General features: G+C 44.4%; 1 protein-coding gene across 2 annotated transcripts in view; it reads right to left on the bottom strand.

Moving 5' to 3' along the window:
• RRAGD (Ras related GTP binding D) overlaps positions 1-20,835 on the bottom strand; it is a 43,188-nt gene extending 22,353 nt beyond the window's left edge. Inside the window, exons 1-2 of one of the 2 annotated variants that reach the window (XM_072737128.1) lie at positions 20,576-20,835; positions 1,205-1,500 (exon numbers count right to left, since the gene is read on the bottom strand). In XM_072737128.1, the coding sequence (XP_072593229.1) occupies positions 1,205-1,447 (243 nt within the window). In that variant the 5' untranslated portion in view covers positions 1,448-1,500; positions 20,576-20,835. Of the gene's footprint in view, positions 1-1,204; positions 1,501-19,784; positions 20,219-20,575 lie in introns of those variants that run through there. The other variant, XM_025983841.2, reaches the window with a different exon arrangement.
• Positions 20,836-21,064: the final 229 nt, after the last annotated feature.

Here is a 21,064-nt window from a genome sequence, read left to right on the forward strand (position 1 = left end):
AAAGGAAGGCTCAATCAGAATGTCTACTGATAAACTACTAGAAACAATCCCTTGTGATAGTAAACTGGGCAATTTAGAGGATATAACTTGGAAAGCGTTTAAATAATTGAGCGAATGCTATAACAAAACTCACTCTGTATCCATCTACTTATTTATGTGAACAAAGTTTCTCAGAACTTTTATCTACACAATCAAAAACAGAATTGATGCCAAATCTGGTCTTATTCAAGTATAGATACATGAATCAAGTGGAAAAATATCCATCGTCTTAAGAGATATACTTAAGAAAATTAGCTTTTTCTATATAATTATCCATAAAATACATAATAGTTTAATCAATTGTGTACCAATAATAATTATAATAATTTAATTAAAGAAAAAAACTTCAGGATGCCTGGGTAGCTCAGCAGTTGAGCGTCTACCTTTAGCTCAGGGCATGATCCTGGGGTTCCAGGATCAAGTCCTGCATCGGGCCCCCCATAGGGAGCCTGCTTCTCCATCTGCCTATGTCTCTGCCTCTCTCATGAATAAACAAATAAATAAATCTTAAACAAAAAACTTCACACTTAGAATTTTACCTTCCTAGGAAAGAGCCAACATTTAAAATGGAGACTTAGGGACACCTGGGTGGCTCAGCGGTTGAGCACCTGCCTTTGGCTCAGGGCGTGATCCTGTGGTCCTAGAATCGAGTCCCACTCCTTGCATGGAGCCTGCTTCTCTCTCGGCCTAAGTCTCTGCCTTTCTCCGTGTGTCTTTCATGAATAAATATATAAATAAAATCTTTAAAAAATAAAATAAAATGTAGACTTCTATACAAATTTTTGTTGCAAAGAACCTATGCTCTTTTATAGATGTCTGCCAAGAGTATCCAGGCGGTGGGGAGGGGACACATATTTAGTGTCCTTGGTCTGTATTGCAGCTCCCTCCATCTGTGAAGTTTCTGTGATTTGCTGCGACTACACAACTCCCTAAGGGTGCTCACTGCTCTCTGGTTAGGGTTACACAGAGGAAGCCCTTTCCCCTTTGCAGCCTCCAGAACCCCCACTGAGAAACACTTGTTTGGTAAAAAAAAAAAAGGGCTAGTCCTGATTCTAAAATCCAAACCAAATCCAGTCACAAAGAACCTGGTTTGAACACAGGGGAGAGGCTGCCTTTAGGGGGAGATGGGGCCTGCAGTCTCTTATACCCCGATACTGAACTTCACCTGGGAGTCGATGACAAATATCAGTGCTCCTGTTCCCCGGAAGATCATCTCATAGTCAAAGGTAGGATCAAAAAAGTCAATCTGTCCTGGGAAGTCCCAAATCTGAAAATTAACAAAGGAGCTATTGGAAACATCTTCCCGGCAGATCTTGTTTGTGCTCTCCAAGAACAGTGTTTCGTTGGGAGACATTTTGTGAAAGACAACTTTCTGAATAGATGACTTGCCACTTCTCCTCAGGCCCATGAGCAGGATTCTTGGCTTCACCTCAGTGCTGAAGGGATCGCTGAAGTCCAGAACTGGAGAAACCACAAAACAAGAATGAGAGTGAATCGATTTCACAGTGGTTAATTAGAGGAGTTTCACTTCCACCTCAGATGTGATTTATGATTCACAGTCAATGCTAATCTTCCAAACACAAAGACTGCTAACTACAGCACTCCCATTCATTGAGGGGCCTCTGAGTAAGTTCAGAATACGGAAAACTACTGTTTCACGATCTGTCACACCATTCCAGAAGGCCAGAAAACCTGTACAACTTCACATCACAAGCAGTGAAGCTGGTGTGAAGAATATAAAGCTTTCCTGGAGCAGACCATGACGGGAAAAATCCAGTCTCAGCATTCCAAAGCAACGTCTTCTTTGTCTAGATCATCAGAGTGTCTCTGCCCTAAAGAGATGCTTGTTCATTTGAGTTATGACTCAAACAATTTTGGACTTCACGAAAGTTTAAAACATTGGTGCTTCAAAAGACACTATCAAGAAAGTCAAGACAACCCACAAATTGGAAGAAAACACCTGCAAATCACATATGTGATAAGGGACTAGCCTCCAGATATATAAAGAACTCTTACAATTCAATAATAAAGACAACCTAATACAAAAAAATGGGCAAAGGCTCTAAGTAGACATTTCCCCAAAGAAGATACAAAAATGGCCAGTAAGCACATGAAACAAAGCTCTACATCATTAGCCATCAAAAAAAAAAAAATACTAATGAAAACCACAATAAGATGCCACTTCACACCCACCAGGATGGGTATAATAAAAAGACAAGTAATAAACAAGTGTTGGTGAGGCTATAGAGTAATTAGAACCCTCATCCACTACTGGTGAGAATGTAAAATGATGTGCTTTCAACAGTTTGGCACTTTCTTAGAAGGTTAAACACTGAGTTACCATATGACTCAGCAATTCCACTCCTAGGAATATATTCAAAGAAATGAAAATATATGTCCAATGTACTTGAATTTCTTTTTTGTTTTCTTCTGACAACCCCTCATGTTTTTCTCAGTCCCTGGTCCCACTCTAATTCAGTAGCGATTGGAAAGTAATTATTTTTTCCCTTCTTGTAATTAATAATTTTTTCCAAGTCTCTACAATTCTCTAAAACACATATTAATACTTGATAATATCTTAGTGAATTTCATTTACCATATATAATATTTTGATGTTTGAATTTGCAATAGGTTTAGGTAAACACATAAATTTCAGGTAAAACAGTAAGTTACGAATAAAGAAAAAGTAAGCAGGTACAGATGTGCACAGCAGCTACTCTACTACAAGCAACACTTCACTCCCACCCTACCCACACACACACTCTTTTCCAGTTCAACTTAACCCAATTCAATAATCTGCTGATGATATACAATAGAAGCAGTAATGCAGAAGCAAAGCACCCAAAAAGTCACCAGCTTTCTTCTTTTTCATCAGTCATTATATGCTACTCACTCACAGTACTGTCATTACAAGTCAATCTTAGTAAAATCAGGGCATAAATTAAAAAAGAAAACAGGGCTTCCCAGTTTTAAAATTTTCAGCCTGATAACATATCACAGTCTTCCCCTTTCATAGTGAGTCCCTAAAAATAACAGAAAGGTATAAACCATAAAGTAAACAGATGAACAAATAAACATAAATATCTGAGCTTACACCAAAACATATCACAGTCTTCCCCTTTCATAGTGAGTCCCTAAAAATAACAGAAAGGTATAAACCATAAAGTAAACAGATGAACAAATAAACATAAATATCTGAGCTTACACCAAACAAACAAAACCCCTCAAGGTTGACAGATCACAGAGAAATCCCTAAAAACCCCAAAGGTCAGGGTGAAGAGGGAACCTGCAGCCCCTGACTAGGAATGATTGGGTTCTGCTACAGAAGGTAGAACTGTTAGAAGTCTGAACAGGAAGGGACATGAAGACAATCAACAGGGCTGTTATTTGGAGAATCATAATGAGAAAAGTCAGCAGATAAACTCTACACTACTGCCACTTACCCAGTACACACTTCCAAGTAGAAGCAATGAGTGTAGGAGTTTGGGTATGAGGGAGAAGGCAGTGCTCCAAGGGCTCAGGATGCCCAGGAGGAACAATGAGCACCCACACTACCACTCTCCAAGTGGTCTGACCTTCCTTCCCTAATTCTCACTACACTTTGTAGAGTTCAACAGGTGGAAGCAGCACCATCTTCCCTCCAGACATTTCCTCAAAAGTCCAATATCCATATACCTGAACATACACCTGAAAAAGCAGGGTTCATACAGGAGTCACAGTAAACTTCCAAGTTAAGTATAATTAAAATATTCAAAAAAATAAAAAATAAATAAATAAAATAAAATATTCAGAGAAAATGTGGTACCCATAAAACAAGAACAGAGAGTTTCAGAATAAGAGCAACCATGAAAAATGGCCTTACAGATGTTAGAAATAAAAATATAATTGTGTGTATGGGGGGTTAGATATATGGATTGAAAAGTAGAATAAAGATAAAGAGGGGGATCCCTGGGTGGCGCAGCGGTTTGGCGCCTGCCTTTGGCCCAGGGCGCGATCCTGGAGACCCGGGATCGAATCCCACGTCGGGCTCCCAGGGCATGGAGCCTGCTTCTCCCTCTGCCTGTGTCTCTGCCTCTCTCTCTCTCTGTGATGACTATCATAAATAAATAAAAATTTAAAAAAAAAAAAAGATAAAGAGGGCAATAGTGAACTAGAACATCAAATCTCAGAATGTAGTACAAAGGGATACAATGTTAGAAAGTATGAGATAATGGTTAAAGTGACATCAGGAATAATTATCTCAAACCAACAGAAAATATAAATACTTGACAAAATACATTAGAAAAGGGTCCAGAAGGATGCACAGCAAACAAGAAGTGCATGAGTGAAAGATTTGGGGAGAGGGACACCCAGGTGGCTCAGCAGTTTGGCGCTTGCCTTCGGCCCAGGGCGTGATCCTGGAGACCCAGGATCGAGTCCTGCATCAGGATCCCTGCATGAAGCCTGCTTCTCTGCCTGTGTCTCTGCTTCTCTCTCTGTATTTCTCATGAATAAATAAATAAAATCTTTATAAAAAAAAAGATTTGGGGGAATCATCAAAGGGGTTTGGGCTTTAATTTTTTTTAGTAATCTCTACACCCAACATGGAGCTCCAACTCATAATTCTTGAGATCAAGAATTGCATGCTGCTTCGACTGAGGCAGCCAGGCACCCCTGTGGCTTTAATTATAGAAAGGAAACACATTTATATTTATATAATTAAAATTAGTTTTTAAGAAAATGTTTAATGTAGAGAGAGTTCTGACAGATACAGAAATATTTCAAAATATTAAATATTCTTTATTTTATTTTTTTAAAGATTTTATTTATTTATTCATAGACACACAGAGAGAGACAGGCCGAGACACAGGCAGAGGGAGAAGCAGGCTCCACACAGGCAGCCCGATGTGGGACTTGATCCCAGGTCTCCAGGATCACACCCCAGGCTGCAGGCGGCGTCAAACCATTACACCACCAGGGCTGCCGTTAGATATTCTTTAAATTGTGATTTCAACTCGACACTTTCTCGTTAAGTGGTTGTTGTAAGGTTTCTGTTTTTTTCAATACAATAAATATATTGGGATGCCTGGGTGGCTCAGTGGTTGAGCATCTGCCTTCAGCTCAGGACATGATCCCAGGATCAAGTCCCACATCAAGCTTCTGCATGGAGCCTGCTTCTCCTCCCTCTGCCTATGTCTCTGCCTCTCTGTCTCTCACGAATAAATAAAATAAAATCTTAAAAAAATAAAAGTACACTGGTTAATGTACTGAAAGTAGTAAGTCGGTTGGACAAAAAGATATGCAAAACATGGTTATCTTGGAGCTACTCAAAATCCAGTCTAAACGATGTGGTATGGGCAAAAAGACAGAGAAACAGATCATTGGAATATAATAAAGAATCCGGACATAAACCCACATATACCAGGACAACTGAGTTTTGACAAAGATTAAAGCCAACTCCATGAAGACAGGGTAGTCATTTTCACCAAATGGTGCTAAAACAAATGGATATTCATATGTTAAAAAAAAGGAATTTCAATCCACATCTCACACCATATACAAAAATTAACTCAAAACAGATCATAGACCTAATTTTAAGTCTCAAACTATCCAACTTCTAGAAGAAAATATTTATGACTTTGGGTTAAACAAAAATCTTTTAGATATAACACCCTCCCCCCAATATTGATAAATTGGACTTAATTAAAATAAAATCTTCTGCTCTACAAATGACACCATTAAAATAATTTAAAAAAAGGCAAGCCACAGATTAGAAGAAAATATTTGTAAATCATATATCTGATAAAGAATTTGTAGCTGGAATATGTAAGGAACTCTAAAAACTTACTAATAAGAAAACAAAACTCTATTTTCAGAAAGATGGGGATGCAATAGACTTGAACAGATAATCCACCAAAGACGACTTATGGAAGGTAAATTTGTACATAAAAAGATGCTCAGCACATCATTAGTCATCAAGGAATGTAAGTCAAAACCACAATGAGATGCTATTGCTCACTCGCTAACATGGCTAAAATTAAGAACACAGGCAGTAACAAGTATTGAGGAGGATGTAGAGGTACTAGAACTCTCATACACTGCTAGTGGAAATGTAAAATGGTGCAACCATTTTAGAAAACAGTCTGATGATTTCTTGAGAAGTCAAACATATATTACCCCAGCTATTCCACAGCTATATATTTACCTAAAAGTAATCAAAGTATATATCCATACTTGTACACAATGGCTCAGAGCAATTTTATTTGTAATAGTCAAAGACTGTTAACAACCCAAATGTTTATCAACAGGTGAATGGATAAACAAATTGTGGTGCATCTCAGCAATAAAAAGAAATTGTTGATACATATGACTTGGATGAATATCAAAATAATTATGCTGAGTGAAAGCCAGTTGAAAAAGAATCACACTCTGTGATTTCATTTACGTAAAGTTCTAAAAACTATAAACTCATCTACAATGACAAGTAGCAGATCAGGAGTTGCCTGGGAAATGGAAGAGGTAGTGAGAAGGAGTCAGAGGGAGAGACCTCGAAGGGGTATAAGAAAACTTTTGGGGGTGATGGATACATCCTTGGTTATGGTGACGGTTTCATAGGTGTACACTTACATCAAAACTTATCAAATAGATGTACTTAATCTTATGTCAAATATACCTCAATAGAGCTTTTTTATTTTTTTAAAGATTTTACCCATTTATTCATGAGAGACGGTGGGGGGGGGGGGCGGGCAGAGACACAGGCAGAGGGAGAAGCAGGCTCCATGCAAGGAGCCCGAACCAGGACTCAATCCCGGATACCCAGGATCACGCCCTGGGCTGAAGGCGGCACTAAACCGCTGAGCCACCTGGGCTGCCCAACAGAGCTTTTTAAAAAAGATTTATTTAGAAAGAGAGAGAGAAAGAGAGAGCATAAGAGAGGGGCAGAGGGAAGAGAGAAATCCTCAAGCAGACCCCACTGAGCATGGAGCCTGACATAGGGCTCAAGCCTATGACCCTGAGATCATGACCCGAGCCAAAACCAAGAGTTGGTTGCTTAACCAACTGAGCCACCCAGGCGCCCCCTCAATACAGCTGTTTTAAGAAATGTATTCTCTGGGGCACCTGGCTGGCCCAGTCGGTAAAGCATAGACTCTTAATCTCGCGGTTTTGAGTTCAAGGCCCATGTGGAGTGCAGAGATTACTTTCAAAAAATTAGAAAATGGGCAGCCCGGGTGGCTCAGCAGTTTGGCGCCTGCCTTCGGCCCAGGGTGTGACCCTGGAGACCCAGGATCGAGTCCCACGTCGGGCTCCCTGCATGGAACCTACTTCTCCCTCTGCCTGTGTCTGTGCCTCTCTCTATCTCTGTCTCTCTCATGAATAAATAAAATCTTTAAAAAAATAAAAAATAAAAAATTAGAAAGTAAATAAAAATAAAAGTTAAAAAGAATACCTAAGAAAAAATGTTTAAAAATATATCCTCAAGGACAAAAATGGAAACCTCAAGAGCTATAGTTATTCTATTATCACCTCACAAACAGTGTTAGATCAATGCAAAGAGTAGGGGAGAAATGCCCATGGGCAGTAGGAAGGAACTCAGCACATTACAAGAGTTATGAATGCAGACAAAGCAATGCAGGGTTTGGATGGGGATGATGGGTGTGGGGAGAAGGAGGCTCTCTGAGTGGAGCCCAAATGTAGGCAAAGGTAGAATGCCTTTCATAGAACAGGGAAGTATGTGTGCAACGAAAACTCAGCAGCCATGTATGAAAGTACCTTCCTATGCCAAGTACTGTGCTAGGCACTCTCCACACCCCATCCTATTCAGCTCTTTCAGGAATACATAGTATTACATCCATTTCATAGGTAAAGAAATTTCAGGCTCAGGAAGGTTAAGTAACATTCAAATGGAGGGCTAGCCCATCCAAAAATCTATGCATTCTGTTTCTGCTGTGCAACACACAATCAACAATCCAACAGATATTGGATTGCGCAACAATCAAAGAAAGCAAAAGCTCATGTTAAATTATGTACAAGCACAAAAATATTTAAGTGTTTATACATGTCTTTATTTCTTCCCAATTTATACTGCTGGATGTCAGTGTAGATTTTATCTTCCTTAGGGTCTGCAAGTGTCTCTGCAGCATGACCATCCATGCTGGTGCCTTGGAGGACAGACTTCCTCCTCCTGGGAGAGTGGGAGGTGATGGAGGCCACTGTGTAGAGAGAAGGTGGTGTATTTGCATGTTATGTATATACACAGACTGGCTGGGAAGTGAGATGCACATGCCGCTACAACATACACACGTGGTTGGAAGTATTTCCTTCTCCCTGCCAAATTCAGGCACAGGCCACCAACAGTAAACTGCTGGGCAATGGTGAGCCAGATCAGCGAGGGTACCATCAACTCTGTGGAGATCCCTCAGACCCATGCAGATACATTTTACATTTAGCAGGTATGAACATGTGCCAGGTACCTTGCTAGGCATTTCTTAAACTTTTACCCCTCCTCCCCAACATGACCTCTATCCCCCACCCCCTAGCAATGAGGAGGTACAAGTCTGTTTTGCACCTGAGGAATCTGGGAGAAGGAACATGCCCAAGGTCACAGGGCTGGTATGTGGTGGAGTCCTCACCTAGGGCCTTAGCCAACAACCAGATGGCATTCAACAAAAACTGCAACAAAGAAAACAGAAGAGACTAGGAAATACCAGAGTACATCATGCATAGTAAGAGTACATACCACTAGCAAAACTCTTTCAGATTTACTTAGACATATATGGTGTTGATTCACAATATAAATGTTATTTGTTAGGTGAACCACAGTCAAAAGCACTTTGTTAACCACTGCTATTGACCAGGAGAGGTTTCTTATATCACAGAGGACTGCTGACAAAAGTCCCTCCTTTGGGGTGCCTGGCTGGCTCAGTGAGTAAAGCATATGACTCTTGATCTTGGGGTCATGAGTTTGAGCCTCACCTTGGGCACAGAGATTACTTTAGAAAACAAATAAAATTTTTATTTATTTTTAAATATTTTTTTCAAAGAATTTATTTATTCATGAGAGACAGAATGAGAAAGAGAGAGAGGCAGAGACATAGGCAGAGGGAGAAGCAGGCTCCATGCAGGAAGCCTGATGTGGGACTCCAGGATCACGCCCTGAGGCAAAGGCAGCCACTCAACCGCTTTTGTTTAGGCGTCCCTAAACAAAATTTTTTAAAAATTGATTTGCCATTACTCTCAAACACGATGGGCCTCTAGGGTCTGATACAGATCATGTATATATATATTTTTAAATCTCTCCTCTAATCCTCTCCCACCTCCCCTCATGCTTCTGAAACCTCATGGGGTTTTTCAGAGACTCTCATCCCACTCTGGGAGTGATAGCAGGGAATGCACATCAGGAAATGCAGCACCCAGCCTCCTGGCCAGCTGGCTCTCTCCACTAAACTTACCCTGTGCATCACCACTTGTTCAAGAACATCCTGAGCAAGGTGAAAGGAAGAGAATGAAGAATGAGAGCTGCAATAAAAGGACTAACACTTTAAAAAGAAAAAAAAAAAAAGATCAGAAAGGAACCACAGGATTTGGGACTGGAGATGGCATCCCAGGGAGGGCCCTTTAGAAGTGTCAGCGGGTGCTGGAGGAAGTTGCCGGGAGAGGTGAAATTTACCAGAGGGCAGTTTGTTCAGTTTCATAAAGGTTCCCTGATCCTCTGCCAAGTGTTAGACTGGGCTGAGCCAGGGGCTGCAGACACAAAGAAAGATTCATTCCTTAGTGATTAGAGGAGAAAATAGACAAGAAAAACTGACAATTACAATGCACTGCTATGGAGGTGTACGGGCTCAGAGAGAGGGCTCCCTGGAGAAAAATGTCTGAGTCTTAAAGAAAAGGAGGTGTGAAAGAGATGAACGAGGGGAAAGGTCGTGCCAGGAAGAGATTCTGGCTTCCCTGGGGTTAAAGAAATGTAGTTTAAAGGTAAGAAAAGGCTGCACACTAGCCAGTGACTTCCTTCCCACAGCATTTTGAATAAAATCCAAACACTTTCTTTCCCCAGAAGGCCCTACAGAGGCTACCCTCTCATCCCCACTAGTTCCCTATCCTGTAGCCACACTGACCTTCTGGTTCCTCACCTCTGGGTCTGGACCTGCTCCTCCCTCCACATGACAGGCTTCCCTTAGCTTTCTTCCCATGTAGCCCAGCAGCAACTTTACCTCCTCTAGCTCAATCAGACCCCATCACTTCCTGGTCACCCTGTGTCTTCGGAATAGTACTTATTACTAAGCGGCTCCTGGGTGGCTCAGTTGGTTAAGCCACCAATTCTTTATTTTGGCTCAGGTCATGATCTCAGGGTCATGATCTCAGAGTCCTGAGATCGAGCCCCGCATCTGGGCCCTTCACTGAGCAAGGAGTGCACATGAGATGCTCTCCCTCTGCCCCTCCTCCCATTTATCTTCTCACTCTCTCTCAAATAAATAAATCTTTTAAAAAATTAGTACTTATCACTATACAAAACTATCTTTTTACTTTACACTTTTGTCTTCTTGTCTGATTACTTGTTTATTGTCTGTCCCACATATAGATAGGCAAATCACAAAGCATGTGGCATGAGTCCAAGAAGTATCAGTTGATAGAGGAGCCTGTTACCTCCATAGCAAACAAAAACTGCAACAAAGAAAACAGAAGGGACTGGGAAATACCAGAGTACATCATGCATAATAAGAGTACAAACTGCTAGCAAAACTCTTTCAAGTCTACCTAGACATATGTGGTGCTAGTTCACAATACAAACATATTTTTTACTGCAGACCACAGTCAAAAATATTTTGTTGACTCTGTCACCCTATGAATGAGATACCAGGAAGTTCGGATTTTACTTTGAAAGCCATGAAGAGGGACGCCTGGGTGGCTCAGTGGTTGAGTATTTGCCTTCAGCTCAGGGTGTGAACCCAGGATCCAGGATCAAGTTCTGCACTGGGCTCCCTGTGAGGAGCCTGCTTCTCCTTCTGCTTATGTCTCTGCCTCTCTCTCTCTCTCTGTCTGCCTCATGATTAAATAAATAAATCTTTAAAAAAAAAAAAGTCATGAAGAAATCACTAAGAATTTTAGGGGAAACTAACATGCTCATTTTCATACTTCAAGAAGTTCACTCCAGAAACAGATCTCCTAGAGGCGGTCAGTGTGGAGACAGGGAAGGGGTCTAGAGTAAGCCACTGTGGCATGAAAATTATACCGAGTGAAATATATTGAAGTCCCCGAAATCCCTTATTTGCCTAAAGTAGAAGCAAAAGAACTCACTTGCCATAAATCTCCTTCCCAGAAGCAGCTCTAATCTTTTGGTGAAGACTGAAATTGAGACAGAAGTTGGCATCACACTCAAAACAGACATGGTTCCCAAACTATCCTATCTCCCAGCTGTTCTCTTGTGCGCCCATTTACCTTTCCAAAAAGTCACTTGTTTTTTCCATAAACCCTTTCCCCAACTCCCTTCCAAGAAGTCATTCATTATCCCAGAACTGCCCCTCTGCCCCTCCCCATCCTCTATTAGGATAGTAATAAAGCCAGAATTCTGGAACGCCTGGGTGGCTCAGCAGTTGAGCCTTTGCCTTCAGCTCAGGGCATGATCCTGGAGTCCCGGGATCGAGTCCCACATTGCCTCCCTGCATGGAGCCTGCTTCTCCCTCTGCCTGTGTCTCTGCCTCTCTTTTTCTGTGTCTCTCATGAATAAATAAATACTTTTTTAAAAAAAAAGCCAGAATTCTAAACACTTTTTTTAAGTTTATTTATTTAAATAATCTCTACTGCCAACATGAGATCAAGAGTCGCATGCTTTTCCGACTCAGCCAGCCAGGTGCCCCTCTAAACACCTGGTAAGTTGCATTTTCTGTGAACTCTCATGCATTAGTACATAATTAAATCTGGTTTTCTCTTGTTAATCCATCTTTTGTCAGTTTAATTTGCAGGCTCCCAATTCAGAACCTAAAAGAGTACAGGAAAAGCTTTTCCTCCCCTGACAGCAATTCAGTTATTCTAGAACACAAATGAGAAACGAAAGGACTAATAAGGCACAGGCCATGGAAATGGTCAGAAGAAATGGGTTTCTGAGAAGTCCAAATCAACTCAATAGTATTTAGTGATTCCCTGGACACAGATGATGAGGGAGAAAGAAGCCCCGAGTTTCCAAGCTGGCAGACCATGCTAACAAGAGCCCATTCACAAAGATGCCAAAGGGAAAGGGGCTGAATGGGTATTTGAAGTTGTGGAGTGTGGGGTGTTTGTCCACCTGCAGCTCAGGTGAGAGAAGGATCCAGGGCCTGGGAAGAACATGAGGTCACAGACAGGTTTGAGGTGGGAATGTAGGTTGCTGAGGAAGTCCATGCCTCAACTCCTGGTTTTTCCCCTAATCTTGTTGTCTGAGGGGGAGGGCATTTTTGAGAGGTTTTAGCTTTGGCCAGCATGAAACAGCTCGAACCAACCTGCTCCAACCTCTTATCGCCCAGCAATTATCATTTACTGACCACCTGCATAGCATATAGGGTCAGCTCTAATCCTCAAATTGATAACATATATCCTTTACAGATGCAAAAACTGAGGCCTCAGTGCTTCCTACAGTAAACACTCCATAGATGTCTGCTGGGTGGGATAACTGAATGAAAGTGACAAAGCAGAGTTTGAAGCTAAATTAACTGAAGCTTTAAAAAGAAATTTGAGGGATTCCTGGGTGGTTCAGCGGTTAAGTGCCTGCCTTCAGCTCAGGGCATGATCCTGGAGACCCAGGATCAAATCCCACGTCAGGCTCACTGCATGGAGCCTGCTTCTCCCTCTGCCTATGTCTCTGCCTCTCTCTCTCTCTCTCTCATGAATAAATAAATAAAATCTTAAAAAAATAAAAAATAAAAAAATAAAAAGAAATTTGATATCTGACATTGGCCCAGATCAGCACCTAAGTATCAAAAGTATGATCTTTATGCCTAGGTAGTTTATCTACTGTGGTCAGGGACACTGAACATAGCTTATCTATCTTGCACTGGGTCCTGTCAAGGACCAAATTTTCCAAACAGCCTGGCTTTGTAACTAGACTTCTGGAAATCCCAGGGAAACTCAATCATCCAAGGAACAGCATTATGGGGAAGGGCCATCTAACTGGACCTGCAGGTTAATTACTTCATCAGTAACTGGCAAATCCCTTTCAAAAATCAATAGGACTTAGAAATACACAAGGAAGGGAAAGATGCGTGGCACATGGCTGCCTAGGGGCCACACCAGACTGATCTGTGGGATGGGAATGTTCACAGCAAAGAACCAGGAATCAGGAAAATGGGAACTAAAGGCCTGACACAGTTCTACCAGGGTTGGCCTTACCTTCTTAAGCTCAAGCGGTCTCTCAGGGGAGAATGAGACATCATATGGAATGTACTTCATAGGGCAGCCCGGGTGGCTCAGCGGTTTAGCGCTGGCTTCAGCCCAGGGTGTGATCCTGGGGACCTGGGATTGAGTCCTGCATCGGGCTCCCTGCATGGAGCCTGCTTCTCCCCCTGCCTGTGTCTCTGCCTCTCTCTTTCTGTGTCTGGGGTTCAAGTCCCAGCTCTGCCATGTACCAGCTGTGTGACCCCATACATGGCCCCTGGCTATGTATATACACATGCACCCCACCTTCCTTCCTTCCTTTCCTTCTTTCTCTTTTCTTTCTTTCTTTCTTTCTTTCTTTCTTTCTTTCTTTCCTTCTTTCTTTCTTCCTTCCTTCCTTTTTTTCTTTCTTTCGTCTTTCTTTCTCTCTCTCTCTCTCTCTCTCTCTGTCTCTTTCTTTCCCCAGCCGAAGCCTAGGTAATGAGAGGTCTTTTTGTGGAATGTGGCTACAGTGAGAGACTCACAAGGCCTTAAGGGAAAGTCAGGATTTCTTTGCTATTAGTATTCTGTTGTGTCACCACAGAAAGGCTTAAGTTTCTATTTATTTATGCTTTTAGGAAGAGGCCTCTGGTTTGTTTCTTTTTTTTAATTTTTATTTATTTATGATAGTCACACAGAGAGAGAGAGAGAGAAAGAGAGAGAGGCAGAGACATAGGCAGAGGGAGAAGCAGGCTCCATGCACCGGGAGCCCGACGTGGGATTCGATCCCGGGTCTCCAGGATCGCGCCCTGGGCCAAAGGCAGGCGCCAAACCGCTGTGCCACCCAGGGATCCCTGGTTTGTTTCTATTTGCAATATTATCTGTGGTCCTTTACATTTCTGATAAATAGAACTACTTATACATTCAAGACCCCAAGAGCTCAGGGGTACCTGACTGGTTCAGTTGGTGGAGCATGCTACTCTTGATCTTAGGGTCATGAGGCTCTACATTGAGTGTAGAGCCTACTTAATAAAAAAAAAAAAAAGGCCTAGGAGCTCAGGGAGAAATTATATCATAAGTGGGAATTAAATATGAATGATAATACCATTAATAAAAGAATATGCAAAAATCATAAAGACTCTATTTGATCAACTACTTAGTAAGAATTAAATGCAAACAACATATATTTTCAAAGGCATCAAAGATTTTGAAGGTGATTTTTATTTATACGTGAAGACCAAATCTCTCTCTATGAAATCCTTTCCCATCACAACGACAGGTCACTAAAAACAATTCCATATATGAATATTTCCTTAACATATATATTCAGTAACATTTCGAATGTGTTCTTATTTACTAATGTCCCTGAAAAAATGCAAAGTGTTCATGTGAACTTTTTTTAACAATCACTTTGACAGTGATCAAGGTTGGTTTTCTATGGTCCCCTACTTTGTGCACTGAGAAACTGAGCTGGTGTCTGCCCCAGAGGTCTCCAAGAGGAGAAAGTCGACAGCATCCTGAACTATTTAGGACAGGAGTGAAAAACCCATTTGCTTGAATGTCACAGCACCAGGGAAAGCCACTGTTACAAGACAGCTTGAAAGCTTTCACAGAAGAGGAGGAACAGAAAAAATTAAAAAAAAAAAAAAAAGTAAGGAACAGTAACAGAGGTAGACAAGTAAGAAAAATAAGCAGGAAAGTGGCTGTGGTATGAAGTGAAATTGTGCCACCCACAACAGCTATGGGGGCCGAGGGGACTGATTAAAGCAGACGGTAAACAGGGAGACACACAGTCAACTGGGGATCGACAAACATGATCTTTCAAACTCAGAGCTACTGCCCTTATCCAGAACTCTAGAACTTAGTTTCTGCCTTTTTTTAAATCCCATCAGACTACCCTATATCTGTTCCAAAACAAAAATGGTAGAGATTTCTGATCAAAGTATAGAATCAAGGATGCCTGGGTGGCTCAGGGGTTGAGTGCCTGCCTTTGGCCCAGGGCGTGATCCTGGAGACCTGGGATCGAGTCCCACGTTGGGCTGCCTGCATGGAGCCTGCTTCTCCCTCTGCCTGTGACTCTGCAGCTCTCTCTCTGTGTGTCTCTCATGAATAAATAAATAAAATCTTAAAAAAAAAAGTATAGAATCAAGATTCTATGATACCCTGAATCACTAAAATATGTTTGCAAAATATCTAATATAAAAATATGCTCTTAAGGTGCCCTAGTGGTGCAGTTGGTTGAGAGTTCAACCCCTGGTTTTCACTCAGGTTGTGATCTCAGGGTCAGGAGATCAACCCCTATGCTGGGCTGTGTGTGGAGTCTGATTAAGACCCTCTTTCTCTCTCTTCCTCTCTCTCTCCCCCTTCCCCACTCACATATTACATGTATTTAAACAAGCACCATGGGGAATCCCTGGGTGGCTCAGCAGTTTGCCGCCTGCCTTTGGCCCAGGGTGTGATCCTGGAGTCCAGGGATGGAGTCCCGCATCGGACTCCCTGCATGGGGCCTGCTTCTCCCTCTGCCCATGTTTCTGCCCCCCTCTCTCTCTCTGTGTGTGTCTCTAATGGATAAATAAATAAAATCTTAAAAAAAATAAACAAGCATCGTGCCTAAGGTGTGACTTTGGTCACATCATTTTTACTGTTCTATATTTCATCTATTCTGACTCTTCTGTATCCTTGGATTTCCAGGGCCAGAGGGAAACCCACGAGATTAGGCATAGCCAGGGCTGTAGTCAACCCAACTCTTTTTTTGGACAAGGGAGAATTACAAGGAAAGGGATTTGCATTTCCATGAACTTGACCCTCTCCTAAACCCTGCTCAGGTTTACCTTATGTTGTGGCTGCAGAAAAGTCCTGGCACCTCTGAGCCACAGTCTCACTATCAGAAGAACAATGATCTATCTCTACTTACTCTCAGGGAACAATGAGAGGATGAATTCACTAATAATTTTAAATTACTTTAAGAAAGAAAAAAAAAAAAAGCTGACACTCATGATTAATAGATGCAAACTGGTGGTTTCACTGCATTTACACCCATCACGGAAGTATCACCTGCTGACCGTCGATTTTTCGTGCCTCCAGTAACCACCTAAACTGTCACTTCCTCAGACCCTAAGAGAGTTCACAGGCTACTATGGAAACAGGACCACACCTTAACTGGACTGTGGATGATGAGCAGCTATCTTAGCCATTTCCCCCTAAAAATTGGGAGGAACTTTGGGAAAAAAACAATTTCACTTTCTGATTATGATCTTTTAATTGCTTTCCTTGTGATTGCAGTTTTTAAGGCACAATAATTTACTAAAGATTTAAACTCCATAAAAAAAAAAAGATTTAAACTCCATGTGTCTAAAAACAAGCATTATATTTGCTGCAATTGTTTTTAATGGCTTATTTATTGCCTCCACTCACTGGAGTTTTATCTGGAGTGAGGAGGTTGAAGGTGAAACTCACCTTATCTCTGATTAACTATATTCAAAGAGGGGTGGAGAGGTGCCCAAGTCTGTCCTTAACAGAGCTACAGTGCCCGAGAACACTCCTACTATTCATAAATAAAATTTGGAGTGCAAGCCAGAGAAGTGCAATTTAAGTTTCACCTTAGTTGCACTAAGTTTTCAAATTCTGCACATTGTGGTAAAACTTACAAGTCCCTCAGTTTAAAAATAAGATCAGAGGTTCCTTCTAAGGCTAAGGGAAATGAAATTTACACTATCCACTTTCAATCTATCTTTTTTTTTTTTTTTTTTTTTTTGCACAGTTCCTGACAAACTCCTTTGCAACTGACCTGGTGATGCTACTCAGGCCTGCATCCCACCTGCCTAAGTACATTTCTGAACCTCACGGAAAAAGCCCAAGGTCTCCACGAAGCAAAGGCCTTAAATCAAGTCCATTAGGAAGGTAAAGGGAGAAGGGAGTTCATTAGAGAAATACTTTGTTCATGCTTCAAAATGTACCGTACCCACCTTTCCTCAGAGTAAAAAAAAAAAGTCCCTTCCCCTCCACATTCCATTTCTTACTTTTGAGAGCAGGTAAATGTAAATTTTACCAAAAATAACACAGGATTCTAATGCAGTATATGCCCAGGGCCCTTTTGCGGCACCTGAGGTCCCAGGAATCAAAGTCACAACTCCTAGCCTCCACCCTCGTCTCAACTTCCCAGGACCATATCAGTTGGCATGACAGGACAGTTGTCGCTAGAACTGCTGACTGAGGAGCCTATCTGCCACTCTAGAAAGTGAATGCTCTGATAAGAGACTCTGCATTCAGGCCTAAACCCCAAAATCAAAGCCAGGGATACATGGGAAAAAAACAGGAATCTGAGATAATAGAGGAAGGCTTCTGAGACCAGACCACCTACCTACAGCAGGCCCAGCTTCAGTAATGTCTGCAGGAGCAAATAATCATTTGTCGCTCCTCTTTCCACATAAATACACTCAATGCTTTTACAGCAAGATTCCAGGTTGATCCCAAGAACTCACGAGGGATGATTTCATTACTGAAGTAATGAAAAGCATCAGTTACAGACGAGTTTGCCTTTAGGTTAGGAGCAGTGGGGAGCATTCAAGACCAGGCTCTGGGGAAGCCCTTTGTTCAGGAAATCCCACCCCTCAGGCAAAGCTTTACTTTCATTTCAATTTCAAGTCCTCAAATCAAATTTGAAAAGTGCCCCCTAAAAGAGCTGCAGAATAAGCAGGTCCTTTACTTTCCATGGAACATCTCAGGTCCCCAGAACAATTATCAAATTACAGGGCTTTTCTTCCCAGATATAGTCTCTTTTCTTTTTCTTTTTTTAAAAGAATATCACACATGCACCCTATTGTGTGTCTACCATTTCAAATATCTTCCAAACACATCCCCATTCTGAATCTCTGGAGTCTTCTAAGAATCTAGAAGGAGCTAAGGAAAGCAATTTGAATAAGACAAAGCGACTGAACAATTTAATTACCAAAGGTAGCCCCAGAGACTCCAACAAAAGGGTTGAAAGCCTTTATCTACAAAAACGTGGCCACGTGCTCAACTGTGGGACCAATTATGGGGAGTGCAGAAGAGAGAAGCACACAGGTGCACACACCAATTTAAGCAAATGGAGAATTAGCACAAATCCTCTGTGGAGACAGGACACTATGAAAAAGTGTGACTTAAAAAGCTTCTTTCTCATCTATCAGGCTCAAGATTTAGTTAACTTTCTTTTTTAAAAAAAAAAAAAAAAAACTTTCTTCCCTTTCTGATTAATTGAAAGTAGCAGCTGGCGTATTTAAATCATGGGAAGCATCCTCCGCAGAGAGGCTTTGTATAGGAATTTTTAAGTTCAACGCGTTTTCAACAAAAGTTCTTCCAAATCAACCGTCACAAAGGTAGTTTTACCCCTCCCACAATTTCTTCAAAGTGAAATGTTGAGAAGTTAGTTCCTTTTTTAGGAAGCACACGGCTTTCATCTAAATGTTGTGTTTAACAGCCTCATTCTATTGACCTTCTCAAGTGACCTTACAATAAAGGACCTTTCCCCCTTGCTTTGGAGGCCAACAACAGCAACAACAACAAAAGATGAACCTTTCTGGAATCTCAAAAAACTCTCAACTTTCTTAGGCCTCAAGAATTTAAATACAGGACCCCCCCCCCCCCCCCATACACACACACACACACCACCACCACCAGGCTGAGCAATTGCTAAATCCCACTTCTTAAACAGGAAACAGAGTTTGCCTCTGAATGGCAACGCAGTTCCCCGCCCCTCGCTCACTCTGGGGCAAGCGCCTCCATGCCCAGGTGGTGACACCGAGCAGAGATAAGGTGTCCTGACAACTCTATTTGCCTGGATGCCGGGGAGCCCGCGGCCGCTCGGCGACCCCCCCCGCACCTGCGCGCATCCCCCCGCGGCTCCACGGGTGCCCCCCACGCTGCAGACCCGGGCAGCCCGGGGACCCCGCCCGCGGCCGCACGGGCTAAGACTGACACCCGCAGCTGCCTACGACCCTGCCAGTCACGCTGCCGCCGGCTGCCTTTTTTAGCCACGACATCTGACCGGGCTTCGACAGCAGCATCCAGGGAGAGGTCCCAGGGCGCGCCGGGCGCTCCCCTCCCGTTCCCAACCCCCAGACCCTGCGGAGAGCTCGGGGTGAGGGTGGAGGAGGGACCAGCCGTGCAAGGGGCCAGAGAGGGCGCGTTCCCCCTGCCCCTGCGCTCCCCCGCCCCCCGCTCTCCCCGCGGATCCGGGGCCACCCTCCGCCGCCTGCACCCGGGATCCCCCATTTTGCAGCCCCCGGTCGCTCCTCGGGCGCCCCGCCCCCACCCCCAACTCCGCTCTCCCGGGTCCCCTCCAAGTCGGTGGCCCGCGCGCCCGGCCGGGCGGGGGGCTGGAAGGCACAGGGGGCCGGGGGCGCGCGGGGCCGGGCGGGGGGCCGGGCGGGGGCCGGGCGGGGGCCGGGCGGGGGCCCCGCGCTCACCTCCCTCCTCCGCCCCGCTGTCCGGGTCGGCGTCCGAGGAGTCGGGCCCGTCCCCGTAGTCCGCCAGCCCCACCAGCTCATCCTCCTCGTCGTCGTCCTCGTCCTCCGGCTGCGGCTTCCCCAGCACCTGGCTCATCGCTCCCACGGCCGGCCGGCCCGGGGGCGGCGGGGGTCCCTGGCGGGGGCCAAGCCTCCTTCCCCGCCGCTCGCAACCTCTCTCTCCACCGGGGTTTTGTCTGGAGGTTGGCGGGAGCCCGCGGAGGCAGGGCCGCGCGCCCCCCGCGGCGGTCGGCGTCCGGGTCCGGGGCTCGCGGTTCCCACCGCGCCCGGAGCCCCCCGCCCCGCCCCGCCCGCCGGCGGAGGAGTCAGCCGGAGCGCGGCAGTTCCTCCCCGAGGAGGGAGAGAGAGACTGCGTGACCCGAGTCACCTGACACACGCTGTCACTCACACACACTCACACACACACTCACACACACACACGCGGGCGCGCGCGCGCTTTCCCGGGCTCCGGCTGCGCTCCGCGGGGCCCCGGGCCGAGGCGGCGCGCGCACGCCGGGGAGGGCGCGGGGGGCAGGGCGGCGCGCAGCTCCCACCTAAGCGGGAGGGAGCGGGCGGCGCACACGCCCCGGGCCGCGGGCTCCGGGCCGCTGCGCAGTCACCCACCGCGGCTGCGCGCCAGGGGCCCCCACGCGCGCCTCCTGCACGTGGTACCCGCACAGGCCGGCGAGCCGGGGGCCTGCCCAACCCAGAACGTAGCCCCCTCCCCCCACACCTCCGACTCACGCACCTACCTCCTTCCCCGGGGTGCGTGGCCTTCTCCACTGTCAGCCTTGGAGAGGGCTCCAGTCCCGAGGCTGCCTCTTGCCTCTCCCCGACCCCTACACCGCTGCTGCGCCCGGGCCCCCGCCCAGAGCAGCGTGCTAGGACGCTGCATGGATGCTGAAGCTCCCCCGGGCAGAAAACTCCAGAGCAAGGCACTGCAGAGGCTCAGTCTCCATAGCAATTGCCTTGCAGTGTGCGTTTATGGTTCGAAGTGCTTCCCACCAAGAATATTAAAAAAAAAAAAAAAAAATCAGGCCTACCCAGATGTAAATGTTTTTTCAAAACGGAACGTGCCTCGTGGCTGCCTAGACTGAATAGTAATTCCTCTGCAGCATTTTGGAAAAGGTTGCAGGTGTACAACATGTTTAGAGGTTACTCGTGATCCCCACTCCTGTCTCATTGTTTCGTAGACTGGGATCCCACATCTCAGAATGTTTCAAGCCTTGGGGTGGGGGGGT

Source organism: Vulpes vulpes, chromosome 1, assembly GCF_048418805.1.
Source record: "Vulpes vulpes isolate BD-2025 chromosome 1, VulVul3, whole genome shotgun sequence".
Taxonomy (NCBI): domain Eukaryota; kingdom Metazoa; phylum Chordata; class Mammalia; order Carnivora; family Canidae; genus Vulpes; species Vulpes vulpes.